The sequence below is a fragment of the Exophiala aquamarina genome (assembly GCF_000709125.1).
Source record: "Exophiala aquamarina CBS 119918 chromosome Unknown aczIA-supercont1.1, whole genome shotgun sequence".
Taxonomy (NCBI): Eukaryota; Fungi; Ascomycota; class Eurotiomycetes; order Chaetothyriales; family Herpotrichiellaceae; genus Exophiala; species Exophiala aquamarina.
This window is the reverse complement of record NW_013550587.1, coordinates 143,066-161,656: the sequence shown is the minus strand read 5'-3', so window position 1 is coordinate 161,656 and position 18,591 is coordinate 143,066. Positions and strand designations below refer to the sequence as shown.

At 51.3% G+C, this 18,591-nt stretch overlaps 8 protein-coding genes across 8 annotated transcripts; all 8 read left to right on the top strand.

Annotated features, from left to right (window-relative positions):
- Nucleotides 1-25: 25 nt before the first annotated feature.
- A1O9_00065 (uncharacterized protein) lies at nt 26-1,181 on the top strand (the record flags this gene model as incomplete). The annotated part of the gene is made up of 3 exons (XM_013409229.1): nt 26-315; nt 368-467; nt 519-1,181. The coding sequence occupies 3 exons, from the start codon at nt 26-28 to the stop codon at nt 1,179-1,181; spliced, it is 1,053 nt and encodes a 350-aa protein (XP_013264683.1).
- A 503-nt stretch (nt 1,182-1,684) lies between these two features.
- A1O9_00064 (uncharacterized protein) lies at nt 1,685-3,580 on the top strand (the record flags this gene model as incomplete). The annotated part of the gene is made up of 3 exons (XM_013409228.1): nt 1,685-2,094; nt 2,140-2,320; nt 2,369-3,580. 3 exons carry the CDS (start codon nt 1,685-1,687, stop codon nt 3,578-3,580), a joined length of 1,803 nt encoding a protein of 600 aa, XP_013264682.1.
- A 1,206-nt stretch (nt 3,581-4,786) lies between these two features.
- On the top strand, nt 4,787-6,390 carry A1O9_00063 (uncharacterized protein; the record flags this gene model as incomplete). The annotated part of the gene is made up of 2 exons (XM_013409227.1): nt 4,787-5,313; nt 5,370-6,390. 2 exons carry the CDS (start codon nt 4,787-4,789, stop codon nt 6,388-6,390), a joined length of 1,548 nt encoding a protein of 515 aa, XP_013264681.1.
- A 1,114-nt stretch (nt 6,391-7,504) lies between these two features.
- On the top strand, nt 7,505-8,945 carry A1O9_00062 (uncharacterized protein; the record flags this gene model as incomplete). Its single annotated transcript, XM_013409226.1, has 2 exons — nt 7,505-7,651; nt 7,710-8,945. The coding sequence occupies 2 exons, from the start codon at nt 7,505-7,507 to the stop codon at nt 8,943-8,945; spliced, it is 1,383 nt and encodes a 460-aa protein (XP_013264680.1).
- Nucleotides 8,946-9,304: 359 nt separating this feature from the next.
- Nucleotides 9,305-10,267, top strand: A1O9_00061 (uncharacterized protein; the record flags this gene model as incomplete). The annotated part of the gene is made up of 1 exon (XM_013409225.1): nt 9,305-10,267. A coding segment is annotated over one exon (963 nt), but the record flags the coding sequence as incomplete, so codon positions are not given.
- A 1,439-nt stretch (nt 10,268-11,706) lies between these two features.
- Nucleotides 11,707-13,611, top strand: A1O9_00060 (uncharacterized protein; the record flags this gene model as incomplete). The annotated part of the gene is made up of 1 exon (XM_013409224.1): nt 11,707-13,611. One exon carries the CDS (start codon nt 11,707-11,709, stop codon nt 13,609-13,611), a length of 1,905 nt encoding a protein of 634 aa, XP_013264678.1.
- Nucleotides 13,612-13,965: 354 nt separating this feature from the next.
- A1O9_00059 (mitochondrial-processing peptidase subunit beta) lies at nt 13,966-15,604 on the top strand (the record flags this gene model as incomplete). Its single annotated transcript, XM_013409223.1, has 5 exons — nt 13,966-14,112; nt 14,163-14,288; nt 14,342-14,419; nt 14,470-15,164; nt 15,214-15,604. The coding sequence occupies 5 exons, from the start codon at nt 13,966-13,968 to the stop codon at nt 15,602-15,604; spliced, it is 1,437 nt and encodes a 478-aa protein (XP_013264677.1).
- A 1,375-nt stretch (nt 15,605-16,979) lies between these two features.
- On the top strand, nt 16,980-18,047 carry A1O9_00058 (uncharacterized protein; the record flags this gene model as incomplete). Its single annotated transcript, XM_013409222.1, has 1 exon — nt 16,980-18,047. One exon carries the CDS (start codon nt 16,980-16,982, stop codon nt 18,045-18,047), a length of 1,068 nt encoding a protein of 355 aa, XP_013264676.1.
- Between the last annotated feature and the right edge of the window lie 544 nt (nt 18,048-18,591).

Below are 18,591 nucleotides of genomic sequence, written 5' to 3'. Positions count from 1 at the left end.
TAATCAACTTTCTCCCACGTCAAATATGTCCAGCAGAAACAGTACTCCCGCTAAAAGTCTCGCCGCCGATCTCGCGAAGTTGACTGCGACCGAACATGGTAGCTCTGTTGCAGCGTCGTCAAATACTGGGGACGACCTCTCCACCCCTGGCACCGGAGATCAACCAGGAACAGACAGCCTGATGCCCACTTGGACTGGCTGGGCAGAATTGGAGAATGACCCTCTCATTTTTGCTACCCTACTAAAGGAGTGGGGTGTTACCAATGTCCAGGTCAACGAAGTCGTTCCCCTCGAGAGTGTCTTTAACCAGCCGTCGTAAGTGGAGAATCTACTAACTGCCTTTAATGTGCATTGACTCGTCCCGCAGTGAGGAGACCTACGGATTGATATTTCTGTCTCCCTGGGCTGCTGCAGAAACCGAAAATAGTGTCACAGAAGTCCCACGGGGTGTATGGTTCGCTAATCAGGTGATGGAGTCTCATATGTCCCTATTGCACCTTTTTCTAACAAATTGTCAGGTCTCTTCTTTCTCTTGCGCTACTGTGTCGCTCATGAACATCATCAACAATCGCGACGATCTGGATCTGGGCGAGCAGTTAAATGCTTTCCGCTCCCAAACAGCAGATTTGAGTCCAATGGCTCGTGGTGTTGCCCTAGATGGTTTCAGCCACGTCCGAATGGTCCACAACTCATTCTCGACTGAATTCGACCGCATGATTGTTGACCTTCGCCTAAAGGAAGACCTGAAAAACTCGGAGAAAGCGAAGAAGAAAGCCGCCGCTGCTGCAACGGCAAAGCGACCACGCAAGAAGGCCAAGATTGAGGAAGGATACGATGAAGAAGAAGGTACTGGATTTCACTTCGTGGCATATGTACCTGCAGGCGGCTTTGTGTGGCGCATGGATGGAATGGAACCTTTCCCGAGGAAGCTTGGGGAACTGTGTGATGGCACTGACTGGATTATGATGGTCTTGCCTGAGCTTCAAGCCACATGGGAGTCGGCGTCGAGCGTCACTTTAGAGTTCTCTTTGCTGTCTTTGACTGCTATGACCGATTCTTCACAACTAGCGGCGGATGAAGAGAAAATGGCGCGAACCAGGGAGGACTGGGGCCCGTTCATCGCCCAGATGGTGAGACTGCATGCCGAAAAGGGCGATATCAAGGAAAAGTTGACCCAGTAGAAATGAACAGAGGCCAATCCAGAATTCAGCTCTACTCTTACGGAGACATGCATATAAGACTCACTTCTGGCGGCCGCTCTGCCCAATCATGAGTTGCATTCTATCATGTTGTTACGGCTGGATTCTTCATTAACTTAGACCGAGTTTATAGCTCAAGCACGAATGCCATCTCCGGTATGAGTGTTTCTGACTTCATATCCCAGCACGGAACAGCCCTTTCCTTGTCTCGACATAATCCCTACTTGTCCACGGTATACCCCTCCTCAGTGTGAAACCCTGGAATAGCCGAAGCTGTACGGAATAGTCGATGGGGGTTTGCCGACGAGGCTGAAGTCACTATAATTCGTGGCATAACGGTGACGTGTTTATCCCGAGGTTTAACCCCACTAACGTCGGTCCCATTTTATCATCAATAATCATTTGCCATCCGCGTCACCCTTCGACACCATGATCGTTCGCTTGGAGGCCATATTGTCATTTCTTCTGCCCGAATTTCATCTTAGATGGCGATCACCTTGGACTCTCTACCCGACGAGGTCATACAGTTAATTCTGACGCACTTACCACCAACCACAACAGTCGCGGTTCAGCGCACCAGTAAGCGATTTATGAACATTGTCAACGAGCCTCTTTTGTGGAAATCCTTCTGTCGAAACTCGTTCAGGTGGTGGGATCGACACTGGAATTTTCATATAAATCTAGCAGATCCATCATTCCTCAACTGGAAGGTTCTTTTTGGCAATCGCTACGAGTCATATCTTCAAACTAGACGGCGTCTTGACAATATTGTCACTAATGAAATTGGGCGTCTTCGTGAAATCCAGAACATTCTGAGCACAGGCTATGATGCCAAAGATGCACTGTTGGACCTGTACTGGAATTCCTCGTCCTCGCCAAATCACCTGGCCCAAAGGTAAGCCTTGGATCAAAGCCAACATCCAGATTTTCCTGACCGTAGCAGATATTGGAGCCATGCTGTTCTCGGCTGCCTACACCGCCTTATCGCTGTCGAGGAATGGCTAGCCATCAAGCAGGCGAGTATGCCGTACGTTCGAGAAAGCTCGCTCCCCTACGAAAGACCTCTTGCGGCACTTGACATGTTCATTCTAGAGGAACACAGAGAGGGGGATGTTGACGATGTGAGTGAGCCACCCAAATCGCACCAGCAATCGCGCTCACTCATATAGATCTTTGCTCGCCTAAACTCCTACGTCGACTCAGTGCGCTGCGGTTGCCCACTGATTGACGAGTTGACACCACGACAAAAAGCGGTTGCCATTGCCGATCATCTACTTGAGAAGAAGTGGATAGGCATTCACGATAATCGCCACTATCACAGCCTAGACCACATGTTCTTGGGGGTTTCGCTATTCAGCTCGAACAGAAACTCTGTCCCGTTGATCTCATGCATTATATTTTGCTACGTCGCACGCGCATTCGACCTTCGCGCCGCCCCGTGCAGCTACCCTTTCCATGTCCACGCTCTCATCCAGCCACCCCAGGGAATCGATCTGGATGGTAACCCGCTTCCAGAAGGCGAGAACCAGGAGCCATCGAGTCAAACACATCTCTACATGGACCCTTTCAACAACTCCAACCCAATCTCTCGGTCTACCCTCGAAAACCGTATTCGATTCATCGGCCCCACAACCACAGCGTCACAGACCGAATCATATCTCTCAGCCGCTTCTCCTCGCGATCTCACAATGCGGACAGCCCATAATATCCTCTCTTCACCATCCCACTACGCCGGCCCACCCGTACACCCGGTCAACCCCAATCTTGCGACCTATGCAGCTCTCTTCTCCCTGGTGCTCCTTCCATCGCTTCCAACCGCCCATCCGGCTCAATTGCGCCAACATCTCGCCGTCTTGACGCAACATTTTCTGGAGTTCTTCGAGCTCGACGTCCATCTCTTCGAAACGCGGATTCTGCCACTGACAAACTCGTTGCCAGACGCTCGTTCGTATCGAAATCTGATTCACTCACTCAGAGATTCGGACAATGACTCCCGGGTACCAAAGTACCGCACGACTGATCCACGCAATGAAAATGTCCAGTTCACGGTTGGCCAGGTCTTCCGTCACCGGCGCCGTGGGTACCTCGCCATAATCTACGGCTGGGATCCATATTGCAAAATGCAGGAGCAATGGATCACCATGAATCAAGTGGACACCTTACCGAATGGTCGTCATCAGCCGTTTTACAATGTCATAGTTGAGGATGAATCGACACGCTATGTCGCCGAGGAGAATGTCGTGCTGCTCCAGCCTGGTGAGATCTCAAAGGAGGAATTGATCGGTTCGTTTCCCATCGAGATTGGAAAGTGGTTCAAACGCTATGATGAAGCGTCGGGCATTTTCGTGAGTAACGTCAGGCAGGAGTATCCAGAAGACTGAGACCAATCTTGATGGTCTGTACCGTAGAATTTCTCGATAATTACAAGCTGTACTCATAGGGTGGAAATAGGCTAGCTTGACCCTTTTGTTCAAGCTAGATCTCGAAGTGGTCATAGACACTGAGTGTAGCGCATTGCTACCACAGTGGACCGCCGAGTGGCTTTGCACGTTATTGAACCATCAACGAAGCCCGCAGTCTCTTGACGCTTCCGTCTAAAGCCTCCGAGCTCTGACGCTACAATTTTGGTCCACATGTCATCTGGGCCCAGAAGTCGCTCACAGCCAGCTAGTGCCTCAATGGGGAGGGTCTTCCGGCCACCGACCAGCGCTCGTTCTTTGTAGTCAGAACACAAATTCGCAAAGTTGGGGAGCGGGTCGTGATCAAAATACCGCCGTTGATTTTATGGGAAAATACTCTCGAGTATCGAACAATGCAGAAGTTGCAGTGGGGGCGACCATTGGTTGCTTAGGATGGTCATATGTAATTGTCAAATATGAGGATGATTTCCTTGACAAGGCTGAGTCTAGCCATCTCCAGACAAGTGCACCGACTTCATTCTCAGGTACGTCGATCTCTCGAGACTCTGTGACAAGATGCCGAGGGTTCGAGCTCTTTACAGCGCCCCAGCATATCAGGTTTGGTCTTGCGAGCGGAAGCCATTCCTAGAATTCAATGATGACGGTCGTGATGATCGATCCTGAATTGGTATCGCCATGTCATTTGAGGTGGGTGTTTGCAGAACCTCGGAGTTGTATCACACTGGTAGCACCAGTGTCAAGTGTTGTGCATCAGGTATTCTACCAAATTCTTGGGGCGTCAGTATACTCGTAGAGAAATAAAAAGTAGTATAGCTCCCTGGCTCCAGTAAGATGCATGCGGTTTGTAATAAGCCCTGCACAAAAGATTTGACGCAAAAGGCATCACTTGACGAGTGTGTCGCGAATTTATTTCAATATTGTTTTTGAGTTCCACCTCAGCGGTGTCCTCAAGTTCGGCGTCTTTTTTTACCTTCGCTGTGTTCCCGACCATCATATTTGCAACCCTGATGATTCTCATTCAGGCCATATAGAACACATTGCGGGCGTGTTAGGTGTCACGAGTTTCTGCATCTAAAAACAACCACCCTTTCCAGCCAATGTGGCTGGTGCATCTGGTCGAAAATAGGTTGATGGAACCACCGGACATGTAACAACGATATCGTCAAGATGCACCAGGACTCATCCAATTCGACAGCCATCATCAATGGCATCTCCTATAATGCAACAGCCCTGCAGTACTGGAACTACACAATCTATGACAATGGCACACTATCCAATGGCAGTGAGTGCTATCTGACTTTTGGCAATTACCGTCCCGTCCTCGTCTCTGTGGCCAACGGCACTTTCATCAACTCGACCTCCTGCTACAACCCCGTCAATCCGATCGGCACTCGGGGCATCATTGGGCTGATCTTTGGCTCTTTGTTCGCTGTCTCGATCGTCATCTCAACGATCAATCTTAGAAAGCATGGCCGGGCCTATCTACCACGCGAGAAACGCTGGAAGCCTGTTGGAAGGCGCTGGCTGTGGTACTGGACCATCTTCGTTGCTGCCTGCGGGATTCTAAGCTGTTTTACAGCCGTGGATGTCGACAGGGACTACATTGTTAACATGCCAATGGTGTTACAGAGTTTCTTCCTGACGCTGGCAATACCGACCGTCCTGGCGTGCGTGTGGGAGGCGGTCAGAAGCTGGTAAGCCTTGATATTAATTCACCATGTTACATGCTATGCCGTATCTAATTCTTTAGGGCCTCCTTCGAGCATCGTCAGATCCATGATGCCGATCCTTTTGCCTTCCGGCCCACTGGAGCCCACGCAAAACTCGAGTTCTATCTCCCACTGGCCTTCTACGCATTTGACTGGATGGTCTTCTTCTTGGTAGTTCCTCGCGGATGGACATTTGTCCAGAAGCAAAGATCCGAGGTGCAGACATTGTTATCGGCTAGGCCAGCAGCCCTAGATTCCCGGTTCAAAGCTGGAGCAATTCTGGCCATTATTTGTTTAGGTATCTCTGCGTTCCGATTAGCCTACAGCAGCCGGGTTTACCACGTTCGAGTCCCCTGGGCGTTGCTGCAGGTTGTGGTTCTGGTGGCCATCAGACTGGCGTATATGCTTGCTGCTTCGTGGGTTTGGCAGATCTCCCCGTACAGGTTGGACGTCAACATCGGTTGGTTGTATGGATTAGGATATGCCCCAGTCCTCCTCGTCTTATGCCTGTTGAATGCCCGAGGGTATATGAACGAGAATGAAGAGAAGATCTTGATCGCTCGGCGAGCTTCGAGGGGTGAAGAGGACGGACTGCGTCTGGAGTCAAGACGTCAACCTCCACCAAACCGGCTGCAGCAAGCCTCGTCGCCAGCGTGGTGGTCGAGGTCTCGTGCCGCTATGTCACACGGTGGCCAGGCGTTCAAGACGCCGACCTCTCCAACTCCCGAGACTGTCAAAGCTGGGACTTTCCCGTCCGCCTTAGAAGCGAATGGGGACGAAAGTGGACACTCCTGGTGGCAGAGCCGCAAGCGAGAGGAACCCGACACCAGACGAAGGAAATTCACAGCAGCTCCATTTGATTCGGGTTCGTCACACGCCGGTGGTGGACGTATTCGGGATACTTCGGTGACTCAGACTCAATGCAGATGGACCGAGGAGGACGACTCGAGGATACGCGTAGTGAGTCGGACCAGGTCGAGCAGCGAAAGCGGCGACGACCGCTCGTCGACGATTTCGTTGCAGTCGCGACCCCAAGTAGTCAGAAGTATGTTGGATGTGTAACGTGCTTGGCACATTGTGGACTGCTTCAAACTTTGATACTGTGATCGTACCTCAAGTTGACTGCGCCTCATGCTGTCTTGGACTTGCTATGAGCCGCGGTATCCGGCTGTTGATCGATTCTGATATTTTCCAATCTCTGAATGATCGTGTGTAGGTCATCTAGTTTGTCTCGTGCGAGCTGGACTTTGTTTCTCAGATCTTGCAACGCCTCCTCCTCCTTCATCGCAATAAACCTTTCCATGTGTCGCTCAGAGCGAAGGTCCATCGGCCAATCGCGGGTGGAGTCTTTGGAGGAATACGATCTCTGGACGGTCGGGAACGAACGGAGAAACAGAGGGGAAGGGCGGCATACTTTGACGAGCTCGACACGTATCATGATGGCGATGATATGTGTGTGTGTGTGTGTGCCACATCACCTAGGTATATTTCTGTGGGTTGGGAAACTGGAGACGATGCGTTCCCGGCTCTGTGTTTCACTCACGAGGCTGAAGCCAAGCCTGGATAGACAAGGCTGACCAATGGCGAGTCGCAACGATCATTCAGCTTCAACTGCGCCCTACTCACAGCCAACCTAGACACGATCCTAAACGCACACAATTCTGGCAGACTTTGTAATTATACGACTCCGTGATGCTATGGCGTTCGACCATATCGAAACGGCCCTTACTTAGTTTCAAATCATTTCGGCCAACGGGCGGCGTCCACGGTAATACTGGGACATGTGCGCCTCGCACTCGTTTGCCCGGGAGCTCGAAACCAACATTGGCGCTGCATGCCAAACAGTCGACGCTGACACTGGATTCAAGGGCGCCGAATGCAGTTCGAGACGAGGAAGCCTTCGCTGTTGAGTCAGAGCGGCCAGGCCCTGAAGAAACTTTCACATGCTCGGCCCAGAAATATCGGCATGTTCAGCTGCTGAGAGGTGAAGGAATGGACACAGTACAGCGACCAAATGGCCCCATTGTGATTGATGGCCTGGTGCGTAGTGTCAGGAAGCAGAAGAGAATTGCGTTTGCACATATTGCCGACGGCTCAACGCTTGCTCCTGTACAGGCCGTATTAAGTGACCCTCAGCTTGCAGAGAAGTACATCTGATCAACTACAACATAAGAGAATGGACGAATTGACTGATATTGCCACAAGTATCTCCAATGGAGCATTTGTATCATTGTTGGGCCAGTGGGTGCCCTCTCACGGAGGTCAACAACGCAGCGAACTGCAGGTTGCGAAGGTCCTCATGGTTGGCGAAGGGAATACACCTGTAGGCCGATTATTCTCATTCTCCAGCCTCCCCTTCCTCTCTGACCATTATCATCAAGGAAAACCCAATCCAGAAAAAGGCCATGACCAAAGCATTCCTTCGAGCAATCCCTCATCTTCGCATACGGACCGACTTCCAATCTCTCCTCTTGCGCACTCGAAGCATGTTGATTTCTAGCATCCATACTCATTTCTCCGAGACCCATCAGTCCAATCTTCCTGTTTATTTGGTCCATCCGCCTCTGATCACTTCGTCCGATTGCGAAGGTGCCGGAGAGGTTTTCACGGTTGAACCCCAAAACAGAAAGCCAATATCCCCTGCTTCAATCGAAAGCGGTGGAGCGGACGAGCTGTACTTTCGTGACCCGAAGTATCTTACTGTATCATCGCAACTTCATCTTGAAGCCTTTTGTGCTGAATTAGGCGCCGTTTATGCCTTCTCGCCTACCTTTCGTGCTGAGGAGAGTGATACCCCCCGGCACTTGGCAGAGTTTTACATGGTGGAAGCCGAATTTCGAAATACGCCTCTACAGCAGATCATGGGCAGTGTAAAAACGCTAATCAAGAGCGTTACAGCACACATCGCAGGCCACGCAAATGGCCAGGAGCTGCTTGAATACTACGTAGACAAGAAGCACGGCATCGCGACTGAGGGTGCGGTCGATCTCCAACTACGATGGGCTAAATTGCTCGGTGAGTGGGAGTCTATAGATTATACCACGGCGATCCGGTTGCTTCAAGAAGCCAACGATGCTAGAGGTGGGAAGCTCTTCGACCACCGTCCAGTATGGGCGCATGGTCTTCACCTGGAACACGAGCGCTGGCTCACCGACACTCTCGCTAACAATCGACCCGTGTTTGTTACAGATTATCCCAAGGTGGTCAAGCCCTTCTACATGCTTCCGTCCACGTTAAGCACGGAGAATGGTAATGCAGAGCTGTCAGATGTTCCCCAAGAAACCATGGCTTGTTTTGACCTCTTACTACCCTTTGGCTACTGCGAAGTGGTTGGCGGAAGCTTGAGAGAGCATCGCCTACCAGATCTTATCGCGAATATGCGAGAGAAAGGGCTGCTGAAGAAAGTTGAGCCTGGGACGGAAGAGCGGTATCCATTCCTGCAGCCCGACGAAAGCTTGGGGTCATTGAAGTGGTACGGCGATCTGAGGCGATTTGGTAGCAGTCCTCATGGGGGTTATGGGCTTGGCTTTGATCGATTACTCGCTTACTTGACTGGTGTGGCAAATGTGAGGGATGTGGTTTCTTTTCCTCGCGTCTGGGGAAAGGCAGATTGTTGAGATTGTATCAGTGAGATGTATTCTGAGACTATCTATACCTCGACTCCAGCTGTGTCAATAGATGTACATTACAAAATAACGCCAGCGCCATCCATTACAGTATCTATGTACGACTAATTATTGGTAGGGTGAGATAGACGCCAAAAAGGGTTAGCTGCAGCCTGGCGGTGGCGAGGCTGCCGTACCAAATTATCGACGTCTTTTCCCCTCTCTCTTTTTATCGTCTCTGGTTGACCACGCATCCACCATTCACCTTGTTGATGGCAACATCTGTGCCTGAGGATGCGCCAACTGCTTCCCCCATAGAGCCAGCAGACTCTCCCTCACCCTCTGCAACAACTCGTTCTATTTCCGGAGGACATTGTGTCATTTGCCTCGACGTGCTAGTCGAGAAGGCAATCGCCTTACCTTGCCGCCATGAACAGTTTGATTTCTCTTGCCTAGGCCAGTGGCTGCAGCGCCGACAGATATGCCCGCTGTGCAAGGGTGAGGTCAGGGCGATCAGGTACGACGTTGATAAGGAAGCGAACGGAGCGAGTAAGATATTCCATCTGCCACCACCTGCGGAGGAGGTGGGGCAGCCGCGACGCAGAAACATCGAAGCCCTCGCGGCACGTCACAGACTGAGGTGGGCGAGACAAGACCGACGCTTCTCGCAACACCAGGAGAACTCACATTGTGCTGTCCAATCGCAAGCCACAGGCCTTGCGTTTCGCAGGGCCGTCTACCGTAGCAATCTTTTCTCTCTTTACGTCGGCTCAAATCGCATATCATGCTACCGCGGGATTACACCTGTTTCTTTCCAACGCGATGAACGTCTTGTCTCGCGTGCGAGAGCGTTCCTCCGTCGGGAACTCTCCGTCTTCGATTTCCTTCGTCCAGAACCCTCTTCCTCCACCACCTCGTCGTCGGTGGTCTCATCAGCAGCAGCAGCGACAGAGAGCCGTCGCGGAAGCACTGCCGACTTCCTGCTCGAATATGTCATCTCGATCTTGAAATCCATCGATCTCAAGGGAAGTTCCGGGCAAGCAGAAGAGTTATTGACAGACTTCCTGGGCAGAGACAACGCTCGGCTTTTCATCCACGAGCTGCAGGCGTGGCTGAGGAGCCCGTATGAGCGGCTCGAGGATTGGGATCGCAATGTGCAATATTCCATTCCCGCTATTGCCCTGATGGATGGTGGCCATGTGAATAGTCAGCAGCGTGAAAATGGCAAATCTCGTGGGGCGCATCGCCATGCAACCGGAGCCCTAAGTACTGTCCCGAGATGGTTCTCGGACCGCTTTGTCCTGGGAGGAGATGAGCGGGGGACACCAACGCCTCTCCATTGAGCGCTCTTGATATGGGTTCCCGGCTATTCTTCAACTCCTCCGAGAAACCAGTCCCTGAGTGTGCCAGTAGACATTGTCCGGGCCACTCACACTGTCTGACTCCTTCGCTTTTCTTGGACAGGTATCCTTCGGCTGCCATGCGGGTGACAGATGAAATTGAATGCATCAAGTGCGTACGATGTGGCAGGCATTACTCCCTGTAGCAGGGGTGCTGCGACACATTTATAAGTACTGCAAATGGAACATTTTCGCATATTTCGTCCGTAAGGTCGAACAGAAGATCTCGGGCCGCAACTCCTCACCCAGTGGCTAGAGCCACAGCAATGCACCCAACGACCTCAACGACCTCAACGACCTCAACGACCTCAACCTCTTCCGAGGGGCGATGAGATGCAAATAAGGCTGGGATATGAGGGATAGAACAATGATTGTATACAACAATACGAATGTAACTATGCATGTCGTTGCTCCTGGGGCGAGTAGTGGAGGGGACTGATGACTGGTAGCGCTGAAGTACCTCCAGTGCGCTGGCGTCATAGGCTGAGGTTCTGCTGTGAATGATAAATATTATTATACATACTCCATCCCCAACTGTCGATCCATGGCATTAGCTACTAGTTACCTTGGGTACCCGAGTACTTACAAGTTATGTACAACGGCGAGAGAGCAGCAGCTCCTACAGGAGTGCCATATATGGCGCCCCAATCAGAGACCTGCTGCCCCGGCTCCCTGGAGTGGGCGATCTCGCAGTGCTCCTTCCCTACGGCGGCTGTGGGGAGAATCCCGCTCCTGCGCCTTCCGCCTGCCGGGTGCACCTGCCCGCTAATTGGCAACAGCTCGTCCTAGCCTAAACCCCATAAAGTTTCTATCGGCGGGCTAATCAATCTCGAACTGCGACTCATACATATTCTATTCTAGCATCTTATCAAGAAGCAAGTAGCAACTTGGTTACCAGGCCTCCGCAGCAATTGTTTTCCTGTCTCCCTCCACCTACGCCTACGCCCTCGCTCACCCCCACTGCGCTGCAGTGGCCTCTTGCAAGCTTCTCCAGTTCGCACCAGAGAGGGACAATCCCAGCATGTCGAAGCGGAGTTGGCAAGAAGCCAACCTCCCCTCTCCCCGGTCGATACCCGGAGTCAAGCAGACTGGTTCTTCGGTCTCGCCGCATTCCTACCACTCTCCAATTCAACAGACATCGCCTAAGAAAAGTCGCAACTCGTTCGACGAACCCCAACCAATTGCAAAAGCTCCGCCGAAGCCACAGCGGACCAATTCTACTCCAAATGGGATCTCGGCGGAGACAAGTAAGCTGCCTGGTATCTCGAGGAAGGTCAAGGCTTGTGCTGCGTGTCGCAAACAAAAGGTTGGATCCCATTGAGGACCGAAATGCTCGATAGACTGACATGTCGTTCTGACAGATCAAATGTATCATGGTTGGAGACCCACCCTGTCAAAGATGCAAGGAGCGAGGGTTATCATGTCGCCTGAACAAGAGCTTGCAGACACTCATGTCTGAAGATTCAAAATGGAAGGCCGCCGTCACCAAAGACGTCACATCTTTGTATGCCACTGTGGAGGAGATTGTCCGAACCTTGCAACTGCCCTCCTTGCCACAAATGCTTACCTCAACTCAAGACCCCGCTATCTTTTTTGACCAAGAAGATGACAAGGATGATGACGAGGATCAATCACTGGATAATTCCCCTAAGGTGACCCCAGTTGCCGATAATTTGTCGCACGTCCCCATTGAATCTTTGTATCAAATTACGGGTATGCGATCATTGCGCGCCACCGAGAATATTACCGAGGACCAGTCGCGGATATGTAAACAGTTGCGCGATACCGACTTCATTGCAAGAGGGATCATGAAACAAGAGGACGCGGAGCATCTTGCCAACTACTACCTCAGCAAACTCGATCCTTACATTTGGCACATCTGCCCAGATTACAAAGATCTCGAATCATTCCGTCGCCGGTCACCTACCTTGACGGCCTGTGTCTTGACTGTTGCCGCACTTCATGATACAAAACTCGGCCATCTTTATCCCATTTGCAGCAAAGAATACCGAAGATTGGTCGCAAATGCCATGTTCGAGAGAAAGATCGACATGGAGTACCTACGAGCATTGGTCCTCGGGTCCTACTGGTTAAGCGACATTTCGTGGACGCTCTCAGGATATGCAATCAGACGCGCCAGTGAATTCCATCTGAGACAATACTACCTCCAAATCCAGGAATCGGTCAATTCTCCAGAGAAAGTCCCACAGGCCAAGCTACAAGAGGCCATCGACGGCATCAGAGTTTTGTATCTTCTTTACATCTGTGATCACCATCTTTCAATCCTATATGGTAGGTCTTCAATCATGCGAGACAACGAAAGCTACATTACGGGGTGGGAATCGTATCTTGCCTGTTCGTTGTCGACAGATGCCGATCGCAGGATTGCCGGCCAAATTTGCCTGATGTACCTGATGAACCAGATACGCGAAACACTGGGGCCTGAGGACACCAACTCAGTTCTTCCAGTATCTGCCTTGGCAAAGATTGCTGGGTTTGAGCGAGATCTGGACGACTGGATTGCAAGATTTTCGAGACATAGTAAGCAACGCCTCTTGTTTGAGATGATAAGGAGTACTAAGCGATGTGTAGATCCCAGTCAATTCGTAGGCAATTGGCCTAACAAAGGAGCGGTCATGCATTATCATTGGGCCAAACTATATCTACAATCCTACGTGCTGCGTGGTCTTCCAGAATCAGGTGCAGTCATCCCAGAGCATTTCCTGGAAAATGCTTCAGCGGCAGTAGCAGCCGCGACTGCAATTATCAACCTTCTGCTCGAGGATAAGGACGCCCAAATCGCAATTGCGTATGTTCCTCACCACATACATGGTATGATTGCCTTCGCTTGCATGTTTCTGTTGAAAATTGCGACCAAGTACAGCGAGCAACTATTCCTCGACACAGTCCGTTTCCAGCGGCTGATCAATGCACTGGCGCAACACTTCAAATCCACCGATGTTGGCAAGGACCATCTTATTCATCGGATGGCAGATGGGTTGGAGAAAATGGCCGAGAGTTTAGGCGGACCAGCTCGGATCAAGAGCCGACGGATCAATGGGGGAAGACCAAGCCAGCCCCTGCCATCCCCAAGCCAGCCAGTGGCTGCCATGACTCCAGGGAAGGTGGCGAACGGTACAACAGATATACCAGACTACAGCTCCCTCGACCCTGCAGCGTTTGATTTTGGAGATCCAGCACTGGGCCTGGGAATGCCCTTCTTTGACTTTGAGGGGACGACGCTGGGAGCGGGAGACAATATGTGGAATTTCACATAGTCAAGCAGTGGAGCCTTTAGTAACTCGGCATCGTCGCGTGTAGCATGAATGATGATTGATGGTCACACAGAATACTGTTTGCGAAGGTCATGTGATTGCTGAATCTGTGATCGATGGACTAAGGGCGATGGGAGCTCTCAGCCAATCATAATCGAGGAATAGCAAAACCGCGGCTTGGCGGATGTTCGGGGACTAGCGGCTTTTCTGAGCAGCAGTTTGCAGCAGAGCAACCGCAGCCAGTTGAGTTACTCGTAAAGTTCATCTTGCTGAGGGAGCTCTCGAAAGTACCTCTTCTTCCTGTTCTTCTTCTTTCTGCCCTTTCAAACCCCCTTCTCTCCCTTTCGACTTCCAACAATGGCAACGCAGCGGCTAGCGCTGAATCTCCAGCGCTCCCTTCGAAACCGTAAAGCTCTCAATTCCATCCAATCTCCCCTAAGACGTTATGCCAACCCAATCACTCCCTCAAGAACCGAGAGCACCACTCTTTCCAATGGCCTAACGGTACGGTCAATCTCGCGGGAGGGAACTGTGCCTTACTGATCTTGCCTCAGATCGCCACCGAGCACTCACCTTGGGCTCAAATCTCGACTGTTGGAATTTGGATCGATGCAGGTAGCAGAGCCGAGACCGACAAGACCAATGGAACTGCTCACTTCCTCGAGCATCTGGCTTTCAAGGTAGCCTATGTCAACCTGCTGCAGCTTCAGACCATAGCAATTGACACATCCAGGGAACCGGCCGACGCGACCAACACCAGCTGGAGCTTGAAATCGAGAACATGGGCGGCCATCTCAACGCATATACCTCAGTACGACACTCTTCCGGTGGCAATTCAAGCTTTGCTAACACTCTGGCCAGCGTGAAAATACGGTGTATTATGCCAAATCTTTCAACTCCGACGTCCCCAAGACGGTCGACATCCTTGCCGATATTCTCCAGAATTCCAAGCTTGATTCCAAAGCCGTCGAAAGAGAACGAGATGTTATCTTAAGGGAACAAGAGGAGGTTGACAAGCAGTTGGAAGAGGTTGTTTTCGATCACCTGCACGCCACCGCCTACCAAAACCAGCCCCTAGGCCGCACCATTCTCGGGCCACGAGAGAACATTCTCAGCATTACTCGGCAAGATTTGGTTGACTACATTAGCACGAATTATACCGCCGATCGTATGGTCCTCGTTGGAGCTGGTGGTGTCCCCCATGAGGAGCTTGTCAAACTCGCCGAGAAACATCTCGGTGGATTGAGATCAGCACCGCCTACGTCCCTCGCCGCCGAAATTGCTGCTGAGCAGAAGCGAAAGCCTGACTTTGTTGGCTCGGAAGTCAGAATTCGAGACGACACTATCCCCACAGCAAACATTGCCATCGCCGTTGAAGGTGTCAGCTGGAAGGATCCCGACTTCTTCACTGCCCTCGTTACCCAAGCCATTGTTGGCAACTGGGACCGTGCCATGGGCAACTCCCCGTATCTCGGAAGCAAACTGAGCACATTTGTCAATTCCAACAACCTTGCCAACAGTTTCATGAGCTTTTCCACCAGCTACAGCGACACCGGGTGAGTCCAGCCGTCGTTCGTTGCTGAATCATCGCTAATCATTCACTAGCCTTTGGGGTATCTATCTGGTAACCGAGAACAAGACTCAAATTGATGATCTGGTTCATTTCACACTCCGCGAATGGTCCAGATTGTCATTTAATGTCAGCGAAGCAGAGACAGAGCGCGCCAAGGCCCAACTCAAGGCTTCCATCCTCTTATCCCTCGACGGTACCACTGCTGTCGCCGAAGATATTGGACGACAAATTGTGACTACTGGACGAAGAGCAGACCCCGCCGAGATCGAGAGGGTTGTTGGTGCAATCACAGAGAAAGATGTCATGGCATTTGCCCACAAGAAACTGTGGGATCAAGACATAGCCATCTCTGCCGTAGGTTCGATTGAGGGCCTCCTAGATTACAACAGGATAAGGGCAGATATGAGCAGAAACGCAGCATAGAGAAGAGGGTGAGCTGGGGAGTGGCGAAAGGCTCCGGGTTAAGCAGAGACTTGGTCTGTAGAGGAGACGATTTGTATTGTACAGTGCATACTTCGAAAAGAGAGAAAGTACAGAGAAACTAATTTGTGTCTGACGTATGCCGAACGACTCGTCGGTCAAGTGCTCAGGCATGGAATACCACAAATGTCTGGCGTCTGCGCTTGACTTGGTGCCGTGGGCGATTTTTGTCTTGAAGTCCTCCGTCCTAATTACAGTATGGGAACATACCAGAGGAACTGTGGGTCGGTCGGACGTACTGCGGACAAGCAATGCGCCTGCCCTTTGGACGACGGCCAGCTGGTGACTTAAGCAAGGCCTGATCACGTGTATATACACCTGATATCTGTTCGATTACCTTGATTTCGACCTTCCTTCGTCCTCGTGAGCCAATGCACTAAGCATTCTTCCATGGATGACCGGTGTCAGAGCATTGAAGGTGGACCCGTGCTTGATATCTGCCTTGGATTCACCAATACTCTTCCATCCAATTTTGTGCCGTACGCTTCGACTCTTTGGCAATGAGAACGTTTCTGAAGTGGACATTGCGGTCTCATTTCATCATCACCTTTGCCTGACTACCACTGATGTCCGCAGAGTTGAGAAGAGATCAGAGTATTATCGGCCCCGTAAGATCGAATGCCTCTATTTACGGACGTAGGAGTCCCTCGTCGTTAACGGTGGGTACACAAGCGCAATGAATCGACTGGCTTGAAACAATATGGAGGAACAACAAAGTTCGCTGGAGCACGGCGGAAATCTTGAAGCGTCCCAATCAAGGCATAAACCGTCTCGAGAGGGACTCGGTCTCTAGAAGAGGCAGTACTCGTCCGTCCATCACACTATTCTCTAGTGATCAAGAAATTTTTTGAGCTGTTGACCTCGGCATTGCAAAGCCAGTTGTAATTATGACGCAACATCTCCCGAACTCTATCCAGGCCTCCCTAACTAGTCAGTTGGTCACGACATGATACTCGGTAAACATGATTGATCCTTCCATTCCACTCCAAAAGTGTCGACCAAGTAACGGAGGAAACCATTCTTAGTGGCTAGGTATGCCCGCCACACGCACGATGGGTCTGGGGATAGTGCTCTTTGCTTGCCTCTTGCTCGTCCACAGCTTACAAATTGGACTCTGCTTGGTGTACTTATATGCAGACTTTTAGCTGGGCCAGGAGTGTATTCCAACTACCGCCCTTGCTCAAAGCGCCTTTCTTTTGGGTTCCAACGTTGAAAGGTATCTGGTCAACTACCATACTTCAAATCCACTCTGAGTTTCTTCTTATCTTGCCTGGTTTGATATATAGCTTGACTAGGTTGAGAAATCTATCTTGCAAACATGCCTACCAAAAATCAAGCCCTGGTCTTCAGCAAGATCCCCAAGGATTTCCCCGTGCCTGGTGAGCATCTGACGATCAAAGACGTCGGGTTCGATCTCGACCAAGAGTTACCGCCGCACAGTCTAATCCTGGAGACTCAATATGTCTCCTTTGACCCATACTTACGAGGCCTGTTGCGCGACCCCAGTGTCCAATCCTACTCGCCAGCATTCCCGCTTGGCTCGGTCATTGTGGCCGCCTCGCTGGCCAAAGTCCTCAAGTCGAGCCTCGACGGCTACAAAGAAGGCGACATCGTCCGCCACGGCCTTCCGGTCCAGGAGTACAATCTCTTCACGCGAACAAATGACTCAAATCCCACGCCCACCAAAATCGACCTGACCACCGCCCCAGATGACATCCGCCATTTCCTAGGCGCACTGGGCATGCCAGGCCTGACAGCATACTCTTCGCTCTACGAAATTGGCAAGCCGAAGAAAGGAGAAATCATCTTCGTAAGCAGCGCCGCCGGCGCTGTCGGCCAACTAGTCGGCCAATTGGCTAAGCATGAAGGCCTCACCGTTCTCGGCAGCGTCGGCTCCGACGAGAAGCTCGACTTCATCATCAGCGAGCTCGGCTTCGACGGCGGCTGGAACTACAAGACCGAAAAGGGCTCGACCAAGGAAATCCTCGACCGCCTAACCAACGGTAATGGCATCGACATCTTCTACGACAATGTAGGCGGCGAGCAGCTCCAGGGCGCCCTTGATAGCTTGAATGTGTTTGGCCGCATCGTCGCTTGCGGCCAGATATCCCAGTATAATCTGCCACCTGAGAAGCGGTATCCAATCACCAACACCTTCTTGACTGTCGTCCGCCGGCTCACCTGGACCGGGTTTCTGGTCGGCGATGCGAACATGGGCCCTGCATATGCTAAGGCGCATCTAGAGAACGTCTCCAGGTGGTTGAAGGACGGTACATTCAAGGCAAAAATTCACGAGACCGTCGGGATCGAAAATGCCGCCGAGGCATTTGTCGGAATGCTCAAGGGTGATAATTTCGGGAAGGCTGTACTGAAGGTCAAGGCTTGATCTGAAAGATAAGGTATGGCAGAAAATGGTGATGGATGAGCAGCTGGTAGAATGGAGATAGGCCACGCTACCAGCGCAAGGAGACACCAAAGGAAAACGACGTTGGGAAGATACCAACTCACGAATATGTAAGGACGATCTTCAGGCTTCGATCTCATTCCAAAGTGAGCAAATGTACTCTTCGGCATAGTATGATTTTATAAGATAATGTCCCTGGCTGTGCTTTCACCATCTTCCATTCCCCAAGTCCTCTTTCTTTACGACCAGTGCGTACACGCGAAACTCGGATGGGGGGCGTGCTACTGTCACCAATGTATTATCCGGTGCTATGGTGCGACCAACTAAGTCAAGCATTCAGCCAATTCGCCTACTAAGAGGATTGGTCTTTGCATTGCTCATGCCCTCCCAACAACATCCGACGACCCCCTCGATCTTCTGGCGCGCGTATGACCTAGAACCAAGAAGAACCTGATCAGCCCCTTTCCTCTGGCCTTTACAGATGTATATTCCTTTTATGGGCCGTCTTGTCTCCTGCTCCTTATGG